The sequence below is a fragment of the Dendropsophus ebraccatus genome, chromosome 3 (genome assembly GCF_027789765.1).
Source record: "Dendropsophus ebraccatus isolate aDenEbr1 chromosome 3, aDenEbr1.pat, whole genome shotgun sequence".
NCBI lineage: Eukaryota > Metazoa > Chordata > Amphibia > Anura > Hylidae > Dendropsophus > Dendropsophus ebraccatus.
Window position 1 is genome coordinate 19,903,460 of NC_091456.1, and position 18,069 is coordinate 19,921,528.

Consider the following 18,069-nt stretch of genomic DNA (forward strand, 5'->3'; position numbering starts at 1 on the left):
TTACAGTATGACATGTAAGAAGTACTGAGGATCAATCTTTGTTTTGTCCCTTTCTTATGCATGTACATATACAGTGTATGGTGTGAGTAACATATACTCTGCTTTAGATGTACGCACACATAACATTGCCAGACTCTCTGCTGTTACTTTTTTCAGGTGGTATAACAGCTTGGTAGTGTATATTTTTTATTATTTCTGGAGCTCTATATGTGTATAGAACATTGTTTCAGCAACAATGCTTATCCATGGAGCATCATAGGAAACAATTTCTTATAGGTAACCTCTTAGCGTGTTGTCAACCATTTTCCCTTCTATAGACTTCCAGAGGTTGCACACACGTGTGGTGCTTTTGTGCCATTTTTTTCCCTACATTCTTCGTAATAAAAACTTGAATCACATCTTCAAAGAAAAAAAAAACTCACAAGAAAAGGTGTGTGAAAGAGGCCTTAGGGTGCCCAAAAATGCCAGAAAAGTGTCAAAGATTATTTTGTTATTTTTTACTGTAGGTGTGAATGGCTTTTTTTTTTTTTTTTTTTTTTGCCTTTTGGCATTATTAAAAAAAGCAAACTCAATTTAACTCTATGAAAGAGAAAAGCCATAGTTTGCTGAAAACTACTCCAAACCCTAAAGCCAGTTAACACTGAGGAATCGGCGAGGAAAGTGTTTTACCCGGAATCACCTCTGGCAGAATTCCGTGCAAATTCATTTTTCATTAATTCAAATTCATTCATTTTTTTCCAATTCCACTCTGAATTTCCGCGAGCATTCCGTGCGGAATCTGCACTGAAAAATTTCAGAGCAGAAACTCACTGCTCAATTCATTACAATGGGATTCCACCAGAAGAATTGACATGTCAATTCTACTGGCGGAAAATGGATTGGATGTGAGAACTGCAGAGCGCAAATTCCATTTAACTCAATGGAATTTGGATCTGCACTATATTTTTGGGCAAAAATTTTTGTGAGGAATCACTGCTGAAACTCAGCGCAGATTCCTTAGTGTGAACTGGTCCTAAGCATGCTGTGTTCTGGATAAACTGCCACAACGCAAAGAAAAACAACACACCAGAGAAGAGAGAAAACTACCAAGTAAATATGGCAGCTCATATAATTCTATTGACTCACAACTAACATCTGGCTGGGAGAGTTTTTGTAAAATGTTAAGCTAGTATGAAACCAGCCTTTGCCATGTTCAAACATGGTGGATTTGGTGCAACAAAGTTTAGAGGGGCAAAATAATTTGCATGAAATGCAGTGCATGCTGGGGATTTTCAGATCCACAGTATAGTTATATTGCAGAATTTATTGCCAGATTTGACCATTTTTCCGGGAACATGAAACCTTACTCCAAGAATATAAATTGCTTTAGGCATCTATACAGACTACAATGCCAAGGCTTCAATGCAACATCTGCCAGATAACAGGTTGCAGTCTTTAAAGGGAATCTGTTACTAGGTTTATGCTGCCCTATCTGAGGACACCATAAACCAGTGACTGAGATCCTGATTTTAACAATATACTACTTTTATGCAACTATTTTTTTTTTTATAAAATCTGTATTTACCTACTGTGAATATGGTAGTCCTGGATATTCTTGTGCTGCTGCATACATACTCTGGGAGATTTATCAAACCTGGTGTAAAGTGAAACTGGCTCAGTTGCCCCTAGCAACCAATCAGATTCCACCTCTCATTCCTCACAGACGCTTTGGAAAATGAAAGGTGGAATCTGATTGGTTGCTAGGGGCAACTGAGCCAGTTTCACTTTACACCATGTTTGATAAATCTCCCCCACGGTGTATAGACAGAAGGAGACGAGTCAGCAACAGGTGGGAAAGTGTGAATATGCTGTACTTATGGTGCCTTTAGGGTATGTGCACACTACGGAAATTCTTGCAGAGGACTCCCCATGAATTCTGCCGATCGCCCACCCCCGTTCTCTCCTGGCTTTGGCTTTAAAAATGTTTTAGATAAATCTCTCTTGGAATGAAATGGCCGTTGTCAGAGAGGATCATCCCGTACTGCCACTGAATTCGGATATGGGCGCATCTGAATTCACCACTGCACACAATGGAGCGTGCGGCCGGAGCCACACGCTCCATTGTGTGCACTGCTAGGTTCTCTGCGGCCGCTATGCCATTGAATAGTCAGTTTCTTGCAGCGCCGCTAGGGATCCCGGACGGAGTGTATACACTCTGGCCGTGATTCCCTCAGCCTGCAGCACAATGTAAGTTCCGTAGTAATCACAGCCATTGTTGCCGATTTTAAACAACGGCCGTGATTACTACCGAAGTTACGTTGTGTGCAGTGAGGTCTTTGTCCTTAGATTGGGAAGCATAAACCTAAAATTAGCTTCCAGGCTCTATACACCTTTTCAATCCATGTTTATCTTTGAGCCAATACATGAAAAAAAAGAGCAGCTGTGCAGTCATACTTTTTCCATTGAATCATCGTAGAAGCATTGGACCAATTGTAAAAGTGATTGAAAATATGTACATTGCCATACATATTAGATATGCACTGGTTAAATCAGCAGATTATGGTGGAAACAGCCAACTATCTAACTTGTATGGGGCCTCCCAATAGTTATGAGCAGACCCTAGGTGGCTGTATCCATGTTTTCACAGACTCCCTAGGGCTGCATCCAACTTCTTCAGCCACTATTATTCAAATGCTGAACGGTCAAACTCGAGTTGTGCCCATCTCTGCCTCCCAACTCTCTCTCGACACAGATGTCAGGGGAGAGAAGAATGAGGCAAATTGGATTTTAAAGGGGTTATCAAAACTTATAAAAACATGGCCACTCTCTCCAGGAACAGTGCCTCTCTTGTCCTCAGTTTGGGTGCGGGGTTTTGCAGCTCAGTTTCATTGAAATGAATGGAGCTGAATTGTAATACCACACAGGCTGCAGACAGGTCTTGTGCTGCTTTTACAATAGAGTAGCTGTAAGTTTTTTTTAATCCTCAATAACCCCTTTAACTACCCATTTTTTTTTAATATATATATATCTAGGGGAGCAGTAGTCTGTTTTAGGTCAGAACTAGAGATGAGCGAACCTGGAGCATGCTCGAGTCCATCCGAACCCGAACTTTCGGCATTTGATTAGCGGTGGCTGCTAAAGTTGGATAAAGCCCTAAGGCTATGTGGAAATCATGGATATAGTCATTGGCTGTATCCATGTTTTCCAGACAACCTTAGAGCTATAGCCAAGTTCAGCAGCCCCAGCTTATCATATACCGAACGTTCGGGTTTGGATGGACTCGAACCCGAACCTGGTTCGCTCATCTCTAGTCAGAACGCATGCATGTTTGTCGGAGTTGAGCATACATGTGTGTAGGGAGGAGGGGATCAAGAAAGAGGCCTGTTAAAGGGGTTATCTAGCACCACAAAAAATGGCTACAAAAGGGGTTATCCAGCGCTACAAAAATATGGCCACTCTTCCCCCTCTCTTGTCTCCAGTTCAGGTGTGGTTTGCAATTAAAAGGGTTATCCAGCGCTACAAAAACATGGCCACTTTTCCCCCTACTGCTGACTCCAGTTCGGGTGCGGTTTGCAATTAAGCTCCATTTACTTCAGTGAGCTGAGTTTCAAAACCCCACCCAAACTGGAGACAAGAGAGGGGGAAAAGTGGCCATGTTTTTGTATCACTGGATAACCCTCGATAATGTTTGTCCACCGACTCTGCAAGGAATTGGGTTGAATGGTGCTCAGTTGGAAAAGGTTGAGGTGTGCAGTGTCAGTGATACCACAATGTACAAGGTTGGCCGTATGCTGTGTCTGATACAGGCTTGGTGGTTGCATATGGTGTTGTGCCGGGATTGTTAAAAGTTTTCATAACCTCATAGGGAGGGTATTTATCATCCCGCACGCCAGCAAGTGGCAAAACTGTAGCATTTTTGTGAAAAGTAGCAATATCTTCTACAATAATACATTACATGTCCTCTCTCAAAGCATGCAGACCTGTAGCTTTCCAGGCGTGCTTGGAGCTGTACAAGTGTGGTGATAAAGTACAGATCTGCAGATAAAGATTAGAAGGGGAAAACCACCATCTGCAGAACTAATTGTTGCCTCAGTACAAACCTTGATAACCCATAAGGTCGCCTGATCCTTATCTGCATACAGAAGATAGCCCAGGCGGGTGAGGATAGCACAGTTGCACACTTTGTATACCTCAGTGGGGGACTATATGCAACCCTAGAAGCAAAAGGGAGAATACCTGTGTATTATGGCTTTTGATAGAGTATTGGGGGGGAAGCTTTTGTCGTGGAATTTTTTCACTGTGTTGTTGACCAAAATGCTCACAAGGCCTAACCTGGGCCAGCAATGTAGCCTAAAAAAAAATCTGTAAATTTCAGGTTGAATTGCAGCTGTGGCCTCTTCTTCATTAAGGGTATGTTTACACTACGAACTTCCAGCGGATTCCGCCGCTCGCTCCCGATTGAATCTCCTCTGTCCCATAGACTCCATTCTGTGCTCAGGCAGATTCGGCCATCCGAACAAAGTATTGGCGTAAGCATAGAATGGAGTCTATGGGACGGATGGAAATTCAAGTGGGGGCAAGTGGCGGAATCCGTGAGAAGTTCTCTGCGTGGATCTGTAGTGTGAACACACCCTCAAAGGAGGAGTCCGGGGGGAGGGGAAATAAATGATGATTTAAGTGATGATCTTTTCGTGCATTTGGAGCAAACAACTTTTGAAAATTTTTTCCTATGTCGTTGATCGTATCATTTGAGCTGACCATAAAATCATTGTTAATTGTTCACAAATCTTCCAGTGTATGTACACATCCTTCATATGTTTTGTTCATGCTACAGTGTATGGAGGATCGTAACAAACGGCAATCGTCCTGTGTATTATGGTGAAGGATTTCAGTCTGTGATCGTTTGTCAGAGACAACAAAGAATTGCTCGGATGTCAAAGCTTTAGCTGTCCCGGGATGATGGGAGTTGGTCTTATAACAGCTAGAGGGACCTTAGTTTGACACCTGTGAATAGGACCCTAATGGTCCTTTTACCAATTATCATTCAAATTTTAGCAATAACGATCGCCTTTGAGCAATAACCGGCTCGTGTAAACACAGCGAACAATCAAGCGACGAACGATAAATCATTTGTGATTAAAGATGAGCGAACCTCGAGCATGCTCGAGTCCATCCGAACCCGAACTTTCGGCATTTGATTAGCGGTGGCTGCTGAAGTTGGATAAAGCCCTAAGGCTATGTGGAAAACATGGATATAGTCATTGGCTGTATCCATGTTTTCCAGACAACCTTAGAGCTTTATCCAAGTTCAGCAGCCCCAGCTAATCAAATGCCGAACGTTCAGGTTCGGATGGACCCGAACCCGGTTCGCTCATCTCTAGTCGTGATCTTTCAACATGTTCTCAAATCGTTGTTGGTCGTTTACTGAAAATTTGCAGATTGCTTCGTGTAAACAGTCTCTCACAGATTCACCCTATGTGTGAGATGGGCTTAAGCAATCTTAAAACGATCGCAATAACAATTTTTTCAAACAATATATTGTTATAAAAAAAAATCATTGTAACTTCAAAATCGTTAATCGTTCGATTGGGCGAATTATCGCTCCATGTAAAAGGACCATTAGGGTAGAACCTGCCTGTATTAGGGCCCTATTACACGGGACGATTATCGTGCGAAAAATCGTTATATCACTTGAATTTAAATGACAATCGTTCTGTGTAATTGCAGGCAACGATCGAAAAATCGCTCTTGTGCCATTGATCGTTGATTTAGATCTGAACCTAAAATTATCGCTAATCGTTCGCTGTAATTCCACATTCGTTCGCTCAAGTTCTGCATTTTTTCACTAATCGTTCGGTGTAATTGCACATTGTTCATTGTTTTGCTGGGATCAGAGGAAATAAACGGTCATAGTAACTATCACGATAACCATCGTAGTAACGATCGTATCTAAAGCTGCGTTTACACAGAGCGATTATCGGTCGAATTTTTGCAATAACGATCTCATTTGAGCGATAATCGTTGCAAGTAAACATAGTGAACGATTAAGCAAGGACCGAGAAATCGTTCATTTTGATCATTCAACATGTTCTCAAATCGTCGTTCTCTAAAAATTAGCAGATCGCTTCGTGTAAACAGTCTTTCAAAGATTCACCTTATTGTGAGATTGGTTTAAAAACAATAGCAATTACGATTTTTTTTTTACGAATTTTATTACGGTTTTTCTAACTATTTATTATGGGGCTTTTACACGGAACGATTATCGTTTGAATTTTCGCGATAACGCATTTGAGCGATAATTGGCTCGTGTAAACACAGCAGACGATCAAACGACGAGCGATCGTCGTTGGTCGTTCGCAAAAAAATTGCAGATCGCTTCGTGTCAACAGTCTTTTAACGATTTAGCCTTAAGGTGCGTTTACACAGAGATTTATCTGACAGATTTTTGAAGCCAAAGCCAGGAGCAGACTACATACAGGGAACAGGTCAGAAAGGAAAGACTGAGATTTCGCCTCTTTTCAAATCCATTCCTGGCTTTGGCTTCTAAAATCTGTCAGATAAATCTCTCTGTGTAAACGCACCATTAGGCTAGGGTCCATTTACACAGAAAGATTATCTGCCAAAGATTTGAAGCCAAAGCCAGGAATGGATTTGAAAAGAGGAGAAATCTCAGGCTTTCCTTTATGACCTGATTTCTGTTAATAGTCGGTTTCTGGCTTTGGCTTCAAATCTTTGGCAGATAATCTGTCAGATAATCTTTGTGTAAACGGACCCTTAAGCGATCTTAAAACAATCGCAATAACTTTTTTTTTTAAATGATCTATCGTTCTGTCTAAACGCTGATTGTTATAAAAAAAAAACACATCGTTACTTCAAAATCGTTAAACGATCGATTGGGCGAATTAGCGCTCCGTGTAAAAGGACCATTAGTCAAAACGCTGATTGTTATAAAAACCAAAATCGTTGTTTTAAAAGTTAAACAATCGATTGGGCAAATTATGCCTTTGTATAAACGCTGATCTTAAAAAAAAAAACAAAAAAAAAACCAGTTACTTCGAAATGGTTAATCGTTTGATTGGGCGAATTATCGCTCCGTGTAAAAGGACCATTGGGGTAGAAGCTGCCTGTATTATGGTCCTTTTACACGGAGAGATAATTCGCCCAATCGATTGTTTAGCGATTTTGAAGTAACAATGTGTTTTTTATAACGATCAGCGTTTAGACAGAACGATCGATCGTTTAAAAAAAAATCGGTGTTGCGATCGTTCTAAGATCGCTTAAGCCCATCTCACACATAGGGTAAATCGTTAAAAGACGAAGCCATCTACGAATTTATTGCGAACAACCAACGACGATTGTAGAACTTGTTGAAAGATCAAAATGAACGATTTATCGCTCGCCGTTTGATCGTTTGCCGATTTTCGCTCAAATGCGTTCGTTATTGCGACAATTCGAAGGATAATCGTTCCGTGTAAAAGCACCATTAGTTACAGGGGTCTGGTAACCTCTGCTCTCTCTTCCTGAGACCCTCACTCACCTTTGTGGCTTCTGCTTCTTACATATATAAAAATAAGTGCATTATAATGCAGCAGTGTGATCTGTGCCGTGGCTTACCACGTCCTTTCCGATCATACAGCACAGATGGAAGAGCTGAGGCTGCCTCCCGGCACACAAGCAGTTAACTTCCTCCCGGCACACAAGCAGTTAACTTCCTCCAGCACACACACACACCGCCTGTGAGACTGCTCGTGCCTGCCTCTAGAGTGCAATCGTGTTCTCTGGGCTGGACTGCTCGGGTCTGGAGGAGTCTGCTGTGAGCAGTGAGCGGCACGTAGCGCATTCGCCTGTGCTCGATCCCCGGGAACCGTCTCTTCTCTTCTTCTCCTCCTTCTCTTCTTCCTCTTCTCCTCCTCTTCTCCCTAGCCGCCCGGAACCATGGACCCCAACACCTAACCTGAGTGCGGAGCCGTGCCGGATGCGTGCGCCTGTAGACCGCGGCTCGCTCGCTGCCCTGTGGGATATGTACACGCGTGGATTTGCTGGAAGTCCTGGGAGGAGAGCTCGTTCCTCGCCCGGTGCTCCCCTCCCGGCCGGGGATCTGCTCTAGGGAGAGAGTGAGTGTTGGATGTACACGCCTGGCTGCGTGGGGATTTTTCTCGTGGGGATTTATGCTCTGGGATTTACCCTTTTTCCGCCCGTGGATCTCCTTGTTGTGGATTATAGCAGCCGCCTGTGATCTCCGGGTAAGCAGACACCTGTGTGTACACCGACCAAACCTGCTGCAACAACTTTGTTTGGGGAATTGTCGCTAATATTGCTACCTGTGTGCGCCATTCTGTCTGTATAGATGTGTGCACTGTGCCTGATGCTAGGAGGATCAGAAGTTTACTGCATTATACAGCAGATCGGTAATGCCCTTGAGCAGGGGGCAGGGAACCTTGGCTCTACAGCTGATGCAAAACTACAACTCCCATCATGCCTGGACAGCCGAAGGCTGTCCAGGCATGATGGGAGTTGTAGTTTAGCAACAGCTGGAGAGCCAAGGTTCCCTGCCCTTGAGCCTCTCCTCCTCCTTTATCCCTGAAGGGGACCCCCACATTGCTAGAGATTGCTGCTCCATACAGCTGCTGCTAATTCTCCATTAGTAGACTGTGTGCGCAGGGATTACAGGTAAAATTGCATTTGACATAAAGGGTCAGCCCCAGCCTGAGCATATGTAATGTCACCCATGCTTCTATGTATCGCCTCCTAATCCCTCCTACCTGGACTCCATACCTAATGTCATGTTCTAAACTAGAGTTTTCCATCTGATCGAAAAAGAAAAAACACAGCATCTAGGTGTATTGTCTACGTGACCGTCCAGGATGCCCTATAGATTAGCAATATGACCGTATATCAATGAATGGACGTGTATGTGGAGAGGGAGTTGCTAGCGGATACCAGAGACTTTGGACGTGCCATCATCACGCAGCTTCTAGGCGGACAATTTGTTTATACCGTCTTATTTCTTGAAGTTGCAAAAAAAAAAAAAAAGAAGAAAAGCCTGAGGGATGTTACTAATTTAATATGATCCTGTTGACCGACCAGACACTCCCTGGCTGCGTGCCAGGGGGTTAGTGGGTTGGCAGAAGTGAAGCCGCCCTGGTGTCATCACTCCAGATGAAGAGAGCAGCACTGTTTTGGCACATTGTCTGCTGACTTAACCCTTGCTAGTGCAAAACCGTAATCCGCAGTTGTCAGATTTTTATAAACAAAGTGTCGTCCTGTTCTGCATGTCCGCCCACAGCGGTGGAGAATGTACTTGTAGTTTTCAGTGATTATTTTCATCCTTTTCATGGCTTTTGTGCAGCCTGCTGCCAGTGAGTGCTGATAGATATCAAATACAGGGACACCTCTCACCTTCCTGCTCAAGAGCTGCATGAGCACAAATTTTATACCACTACATGAGCCTGAAATCCAATCCCCCCATGTCTCCCGCATAGGAGCATTACATAGCCGTTGTGGTATGTAAGCTGTTATATTCTTACCTCTCCTGGAATCTTATTTACTTGCAAGCCCCATATTGGTGAAAGGGGATGTAAACCTAATTTATCCTTCAATGCCCGGCCACTGAATAGTCTGCAAATCTGATTATTACCTCTTTCCATGGCACGACATAGCCCTCATGCTGTAAACTATACTTGACCCTGGTCCCAGCAAGCGTCTATATATAAAATACACATAACATGTTCTATTTTATAACAAAACGTGAAGAATAATCTTTAGGACAATTGGTCTCCATGGCCAGCTGCATACATATTCTATATGAAACAGGATGCTAGTACAACAGATTGCTTCTATTAACCCCTGCAGTGCTGTTCTCAGGCTGCCAGGGTCTTCATCTTGAGCTGAATCATTGCCTGGGTGAACAGAAGTGATCTGTCCATTAATCCGCACAAGAACTGGCATCTTTGCTTTTGCGGGGGAGCATTTTACGCTCTTAAAGGCTCGTATTCCAACACGTAGAAAAATAGTCATAGCTGCATTATCATGCATCGTAAATATATGTACATAATACAGGCCGATATAGATAGCTTATAGGTGTCATGTGACCAACCTATGATAAGAGCTGGACTGTGGGTTTTATAGCTGTACCCATGGTCTTTATGCTGCCAGCCCTCACATATCCTGCTCTTTACATGTACAGTCTTATCTTTCCAAGCCATATAAAATAACTCATTGTTATCTCTGAGGATGTTAATGATTAACCCGGGTTATCTGTATGGGGGAATGTTCCTAGTGTTACAGTCATGCTTTCTGTGGGAAACAGGGACAGCTTTGGTCTTGTCTTAAATAGCCCCACATGTCCTGTGAACGCCATTTTGCGTCAGTCATGTATTTTTCAACAAATTTCGAGTTTACCGCAGAGGAGAAGCTTCTGTATAAAGGAATATGTCGCTTACACTCTACTAGGTCGCAGCCAGCCATACATAATGCTAAACGTGCCCCGCTCTTTGCTTTTAGTCCTGCCGGAAACTGCATGAAATGTGGCTGGTTAACTGCCCTTTGGCTTTTGAGGGGTTAAACTGATCCTCTTTTAGCCAGCACTGCTAATCCCTTTATATCCCCTCTCCTGTGCAGATTACCCAGCAAGGAATAATTAGCAGCTTACAGTTCACCTGTCACAAGCAATAACTCCGGCCTTGATTTACTGACAGGTCTGGCATGCGGGTGATCATCTTTCTCCAGCCTTCCTTTAAGACCTTTAAGTCTTTGAGAGACCGGCTCCACTTGAAGGGCTAAGAAAATGCTTATTAAGAAATAGATCTATAGCAACGTGCGCCTATTTATTACATGTGTCAGCTAGCTACAAGTGTTATTTTCTACCTTCCAGGCGTATTCTATTTTTAAGCAGTTTTTAACACTTTGGGTTTTTTAAATGTTATAAGAATTTTTTTGTGTTTTGTAATCTTTCAAGTTAATTTTTGGTGTCCACAACTCTTAAGTGGCTGCTTGGCATGGCGCAGACGCCCGGATACCCCTTTTATATGCACACTATAACAGAAGTGCTAAAGGGTGGACTTATATGTTGTATTTTTAGGCAAAAGCAGGAGAGTGGGTCCAAAACACAGAAAAGGGTGCACATTTTTTTTTTCCTTAGTGTCACTTCCACTCCTGACCAAAATACTAGGTGCAAACCCAACCTAGTAATATCTTAACCCATGGGTCTCCAAACTGCGGCTCTCCGGCTGTTGCAATACTACATTTCCCATCATGCCTCGACAGCCAAATCCAAAGCTTTAGCTGGGAGTTGTAGTTTTGCGACAAATGGAGGGCCGCAGTTTGGAGACCCATATCGTAACCCATTTAGCACTAGAAAGGATGTCACAGTTCACGCCACAGCTTGGCCAACAAACTACTGATGGACCAGTTTTATGTTTTGTTTTGTTTATACCAAAAAAATCACTCTGTTGTAGTTCCTACATGATGGGGGATGGCATGTCAGATATTATACATTGCTGGAGAACACACAGAGTAAATCCTGTTCTCTCTGAACTCCTGGCAGACTGGACTTTTGCGGGAAATAGCTAATTTGTGATGGTGCAGAAAGGCTTTTAATGGACGTGCACGTTCTGTACTCTGTGTGTGCTCATTGCTGTGGTATGTGATGCTTGTATCATTACAAGAAAAAGCTGAGAATACTGTGAATAGGAAGCTTAGAGTTAACAGAAGGTCTTGGGCGGGTTTGTCCTGACTGCTCCATTTTACATGAATCTGTAGAGCACAGTATGAGGCTAGGTTCACACTATGTAAAAATGACGGCCGTCTTTCATAATCAATGGCAGTCGTACAAACACCGCCCTTTATTTTAGTTATTACATAGTGTGAACCTAGCCTGAAGTTGTCTCTATGCCTTTTTTTTTTTCCTGTCAACATGAAAGTCCGGGTTACTATGTGTATTCTTTTAATCCTTATGAGGTAAAAATTGGCAATGATTTCAAATATTATAAACCGCAAATTGTCATGGTAGACGTTTTTTGTCATGATATTTTTGTGTATATGTTCAAACAAATGTAATTTTATTTGGGGTACAATGTTGTAAATGAGTAATCCTTGTAAATTGTTGGCATTGCAGAGGCTCCACAATGTCTTGTTGCAAGTATGTAAGCTAGCAATGGTTATTCACTGGTTACTAGGGCATACACTGATCTAGGCAAAATGGGTGCTCCACATTTAATTCTATTTAAAGTTATTTACTTGCTATATTGTGTCTTATGCTGTGTGTTGCCATACACACTGTGCCATGCTGCCATCTGTTTACTTTGAGCTGGTAGTAGGGTCAATATAAGAGGTCTCTGATGGTCCCGTGGCCATATTTTAGATGAAAGGGATTGCTAGCTCCTTGATGATGTTAATTATAAGTAATACTCACCTCACCTTACCCATCCTCCTCCCTCCTCCCCTTTCCATGTGCCATTCCAGGTTCTGGTCACCCAACTCCAGTGCTATTGTGTCATCACAATATCTGACTGCTGTCACCATCACAGGCCAGAGTGGGGGGGCCTCAGCACATGACCGCTACAGCCAGTCATTGCCTTTGCTGGAGCCTTGTAAACAGAATTGGGCAGGGGATCTGGGAAGTGTTGGTAGGGAGAGTGTTACTCCTTTTGTTGTTTTATAGCTTCATAAGCCAATTATAATTTCATGGCTTTGACAACAACATTTAAACTATATATTCTATGGGGAAAAATCTGTTTATCCTGCTTATATGTTGTCAAGGACTAAAAATGGCCCCTTCTCTATGGAGAACAGCTTGGTGCTCTAGCCAAGCCACAAGGCAGGACAGACTCTGCTCTTCATGCTGTTTTACATTTTATGCTGCTGAATTTTTCCATTCCATGTTTAAAACATCCCAATCACCTCCCAAAATATAATGCGATAACTATGTTTGGTTTATGCATTTTACCTCTTCCCATCATTTAAATCCTCTCCCGGGGGAAGGAGAGCCTGGCACACTGAAATATTGGCTGCTTAAAATGCAGGCACTTTTACAAGGATTTAATGTCCTTGGGAGCTGAGGTGTAGCAGTTTTATAGCACAGTGTTGTGTTCTGGCAGACTCCGAGAGCCACAAAGTCACTTAAAAATGATATGCTGTAAAATGAAAGCTTCCTGGTAGATTCATAGGAGCCGGACTTTTAATTAATGCACCAGATGCATGTTGCCACACAGATATATAATGTGCTACAGGGAAACCTGTCAAATTCAGCTCTTCTGTTTGCTAGGTGACACACAAATCTGCCACAGCGTATTTTTCTACTATGAGCCCTGCATATTCTGCATATTCCTTTTTTTTTTTTCTTCTTCTTTTTATTTAATCTAGAAATGTCACCTGTCATTATGCATTTCCACTAGCAGAAAGGTATGGGCCTTATAATAGAGTACTAGTTAGGCTTTGTTCACATCTACAGTCTTGTTTTCCTTATTAATGGAAACCACAAGACAGTGCCAAATCGGGTGCGCCATGGATACTGGAGTATAGATGAGCGAATCGGGCCGAGGTTTGGGTTCGTACAAACCTGAACCAGCATTTTAATCCCGCATTCTTCCCTTTCCATGAGCCAAGGCTGTATTTCTGTTCTCCAGCCAGGACTCGTGCTATCTCCATCTTCCCCACAGAACGGGAAGACAGGGGGATTCAAATGCCGGATGGTTCAGGTTCCTACGTACCCGATCCTCTGCCCGATTCACTCATCTCTATAGCGGAGGTGACTGATGGACCTTATTGACCCCTGTTGGGTTTCACAAAGGTGTCTGTTGTTTTTATGGGGGGAAAAGATAATGCTGCTTGGTGCGCAATTTTTTTTTCTAACAAAGGAATGTGGCAAAACCTAGATGTGGCTATAGCCAATACTGCTTTTAGATGACCATGGTATGTCTACATTTTCATATCTGTATTGTAAAATTGACGCTTAAAGCACCTTGTGTTTCTGTCGCCATTAGCTTAAGGTACTATGATGTAAATTTAGGCTCAGTAGAATCATGGCCTATGTTAAAGTGCACAAAATAATGCATCCGAAGTGTCCTATTCACCTATATGAATGGAGTTCTGTGACTTCCATTTAGGCCGTGTTCATATTTGCACCCTGTTATTTTGTTTGACACAAGGCACCGTGTGATGGATCCAAATAGTGATCCACAAACTCCCAGCTATATATGACTGTGTTTGCACAATGTTTTATTGGTGAACTCAATAAGAAACATGGGAGTTCACCAACCAAAACAGAAAACATGTGTTAGGGTGACTTTACACAGACAAATCTGCAAAAAAAAAATGTAAACGTCAGTGACACTTTAATGTTATTGTGTCTATCTCGTATTGCCTGAGTAAAGTAAATGCAGCCATACTGCAAGCCAGATGGAGCCCATAGACAAGAGTAGTGCGGTTTGTGGAAAGAGAGGATCTATTTCTTTCCAATCCTGTACAGCCCGTGTAACCTATTTTTAATGCTTTGTTGCAGATGTTTTTCTTTTAATGCGTGTGCTGAGTTTTGATATTAACGCTACTGGTGGAATCCTGGCGGGAGCAGCCGCTGCTCACCGGGTGTGTGGAGTGCACGGCGCAGCTTACATGTGACGGTAGCGGCAGTAAAGCTGTGAAGTATGTTTCATTTTAATCAGTTGACCTTTTTAGACTGAAGAGCATTTTGCTGAATTCTCTGCAATTAGAGAACAAGGCTTCTTTTTTCCCCAGCCGTGGCTGAGTGTCTGCATGGGATTCTGTCTCATTGTATTTTCATGCTGTGCCCTTTTTGCAGAGACAAAAAAAAGAGGCTAAAATGTTAACAAAAGGTTTAATTTTTTTTTTCTTTTTTGCCTTTTGTCTTTGAAAGCATTCTTTGCCAGTGGCTTGATATACGTTTCATTTAAGACTATCCCTGTTTTACTGAAGACCTGCCAGACAGCTGAATTTGGCTTTATTAATGTGATATTACTGACCCGCGGAAGGTGTGTCCCATGGTATGGATCTCCGCTGTTCTGGCTGCAGAAATGGAAGCTGTCACAGATGTCACACTTCCACCTGGTGGCCAGATTTCTCCTACATTCTACATATTAGGCTTGTCAGTATGTTGGTAAGGTTGATATGAACATTGGCTAGGGAACTCCCAGCAGCCAGGAAGAAATCTTGAAGCCATCTGGAAATGTACCACTGGTGCCAGACTTACGGCGGTTTCTATAAATGATTGACAGCCATCTCTTCATACCCTTCTATTGTGCGGAATAGTCTATTACATTGGAACAGTTAATCATAGGTGTTGTCTATAATTCCATAAAATTCATTCACCATCCAGTAGTTCAGATCTGTCTAATGGTCCTTTTTCCACGGAGCGATAATTCGCCCAGTCGAATGATAAATGATTTCGAAGTAACAATGTGGTTTTTTTTATAAAGATCAGTGTTTAGACTGAACGATATATCGTTTGAAAAAATCATTATTGCGATCGTTTTAAGATCGCTTAAGCCCATCTCACACACAGGGTGAATCGTTGAAAGACTGTTTACACGAAGCGATCTGCGAATTTTTAGTGAACGACCAATGACGATTTGAGAACATGTTGAAAGATCACAATGAATGATTTATTGTTCATCGCTTGATCATTTCCCATGTTTAAACGAGCCGATTATTGCTCAAATGCGATCGTTATTTTGAAAATTCGAACGATAATCGTTCCGTGTAAAAGGAGCATAAACCACCAGTTGTATTTACTATTGTTGTACAATAATCCAGATTATTCGATAGGCCTATTAGTATTCACCTATTGGCTCCCTTTAGCAGAAGTGTTCAGGACTTTAGAGGGGTACTCCAGTGAAAATTATTTTCTTTCAAATCAACTGATTTCAGAAATTTTATATAGATTTGTAATTTACTTCTATTTCAAAATCTCAAGTCTTCCAGTACTTATCAGCTGCTTTATGTCCTGCAGGAAGTGGTGTATTCTTTCCAGTCTGACACAGTGCTCTCTGCTGCCACCTCTGTCCATGTCAGGAACTGTCCAGAGCAGGAGCAAATCCCCATAGAAAATCTTTCCTGCTCTGGACAGTTCCTGACATGGACAGAGGTGGCAGCAGAGAGCACTGTCTCAGACTGGAAAGAAAACAGCAGATGATAAGTACTGGAAGACTGGAGATTTTTAAATAGAGGTAAATTACAAATCTAAATAACTTTATAAAACCAGTTGATCTGAAAGAAAAAGATTTTAGCTGTAGTACCCCTCTAAGGCTACATACACGTGTTCCGCAATTTTGTCCGTAATTGCCAATCCGCAACTACAAACAAATTTGGAGCCCATTGATTTCACACTATCCATAATTTACCGATCCATAATCAGCAAAAATTGCTGTCACAAAAATTACTGACGCTCTACTGCGCTCTATTACGGACTGTAATTGCAGCACAGATTTTCTGGGAGCATTTGTAATTTTTGCGGAAGAAACAGCCTTAACGCCTGCAAATCCATAAAAAAATGCGGATGACAAATCATTTTAAGGGTGGTATTACTCTGGCCAATGGGGGCCCGGTAATACCTCTTAACGAGCGCCGATCAGCTAGATCAGCGCCCGTTTACTGGGCCTATTACACAGGCCGATAATAGTTTAACAAGGGCTGCAGGGACATTGTTACCGATGTCCTTGCAGCCTTTGTTTAAACTGTATACATACCTATGCAGGCTGCAGGGCTCTTCTGTGCTTCTCAGCGGGTCCCGCGCGCTCCAGCTTCACAGCACTTGTCTCAGCTGACAGACCACTCAGCCATTTACTGGCCACGGCGGTCCCGGCCTGTGATTGGCCGAGCGGCCTGCCAGCTGAGACCAGCCGCTGTGAAGCCGGAGCGCGCGGGACCCGGTGAGAAGCTCAGAGGAAGAGGAGCCCTGCAACCTGGATAGGTATGTATTCCTCTTTGCATATCGTCAGCGTCCGCCGCGTACCGCTATTACACATAGCAGTGCGCGGTTGGCACCCGACGATTATAGGTCAAAACTTATGACAATGATCAGCCGATGACAACGATCATCGGCTGATCGTTGTCTTTATTACATGGAACGATAATCAGCCAGATAGGGCCTTTTCGGCCGATTAAACGGACGGTCGTTCCGTGTAATAGTACCCTTAACCATTCCTGTTATTTATCTTCACCTTCCCCTTCTTTGATGATCCGCAAACAATACGGATTGCAGATGCAGTACGGACAGATATTTTGCGGATTGTGGATGATTGCACACATCATATACAGTTCTGAAAAACTACTGAACGTGTGAATGTTGCCTTAGGCCTGTGAACGGACCCTATTTACAGATTGTGGACTGCACTTTGGAACTCCCAGAAATCTCTGCGCTACTGTACTGACACAGTATATGCAGAGTGCATGAGAGGGATGTGGAGCTTTTTAGTCTTTGGTACAGCTTGAGCATGTGTTGGTGCCGGATCTCCTGATAAAACCATCTGGACAGACCTCGAGAGGGCTATCTTTGTCAGTTAGTCACACATGTGCTACAAGGTGACAATCCAGTTAATCTGTTCACTGCAACTCAAGAGCAGGATGGAGTGTTCATGCTTCTCGCACCTGTTATGTTGCCGGTAATGTACAGCGCTAGAACACAAACTGTTTGGGCAGCAAATGCCACTTTGATCTCTGGCAGTCAGACCGAAGGTTCATTTACTGGTTTGTCCGAGGAGCTCAGTTCATTAAATTTAGAGTGACACAAAGAGATTAACAAGCTTTCAGCTGCAGACTCTATCCGTACATACAACTGTTACATACAGAACACCATATGGAGGTTACATTTTCACCTCTTTTTTTTTTTTTTTTTTTTTTTTTTTTTCCTGCTTTCATATGCAATTTGCTCTTTTAAGTCCCTTTCTTATAACTTTTATTTCAGCACTATTGTTCACTCTATCCGGAATATGCAAGTTACTTTAGATGTCAGGTCACTTTAGGATTCTATTATTTTCTTAAAGGGAACCTGCCACCAAGACAATGCTTTCTAACCTATTGCCACCATGTCATAGAGCAGGAAGAGCAGAGTGGATATATGGATGCCTAGCCTTGGTA

The 18,069-nt window shown here is 42.6% G+C and overlaps 1 protein-coding gene across 15 annotated transcripts in view; it reads left to right on the forward strand.

Moving 5' to 3' along the window:
- Positions 1-18,069, forward strand: part of FBRSL1 (fibrosin like 1) — a 431,893-nt gene that overhangs the window by 354,577 nt on the left and 59,247 nt on the right. Inside the window, exon 1 of one of the 15 annotated variants that reach the window (XM_069961051.1) lies at positions 7,784-8,222. The exons of the other annotated variants lie outside the window; for them this stretch is intronic. Coding sequence (XP_069817152.1) covers positions 8,148-8,222 — 75 coding nt within the window. The 5' untranslated portion in view covers positions 7,784-8,147. Of the gene's footprint in view, positions 1-7,783; positions 8,223-18,069 lie in introns of those variants that run through there. 15 annotated transcript variants of the gene reach the window in all.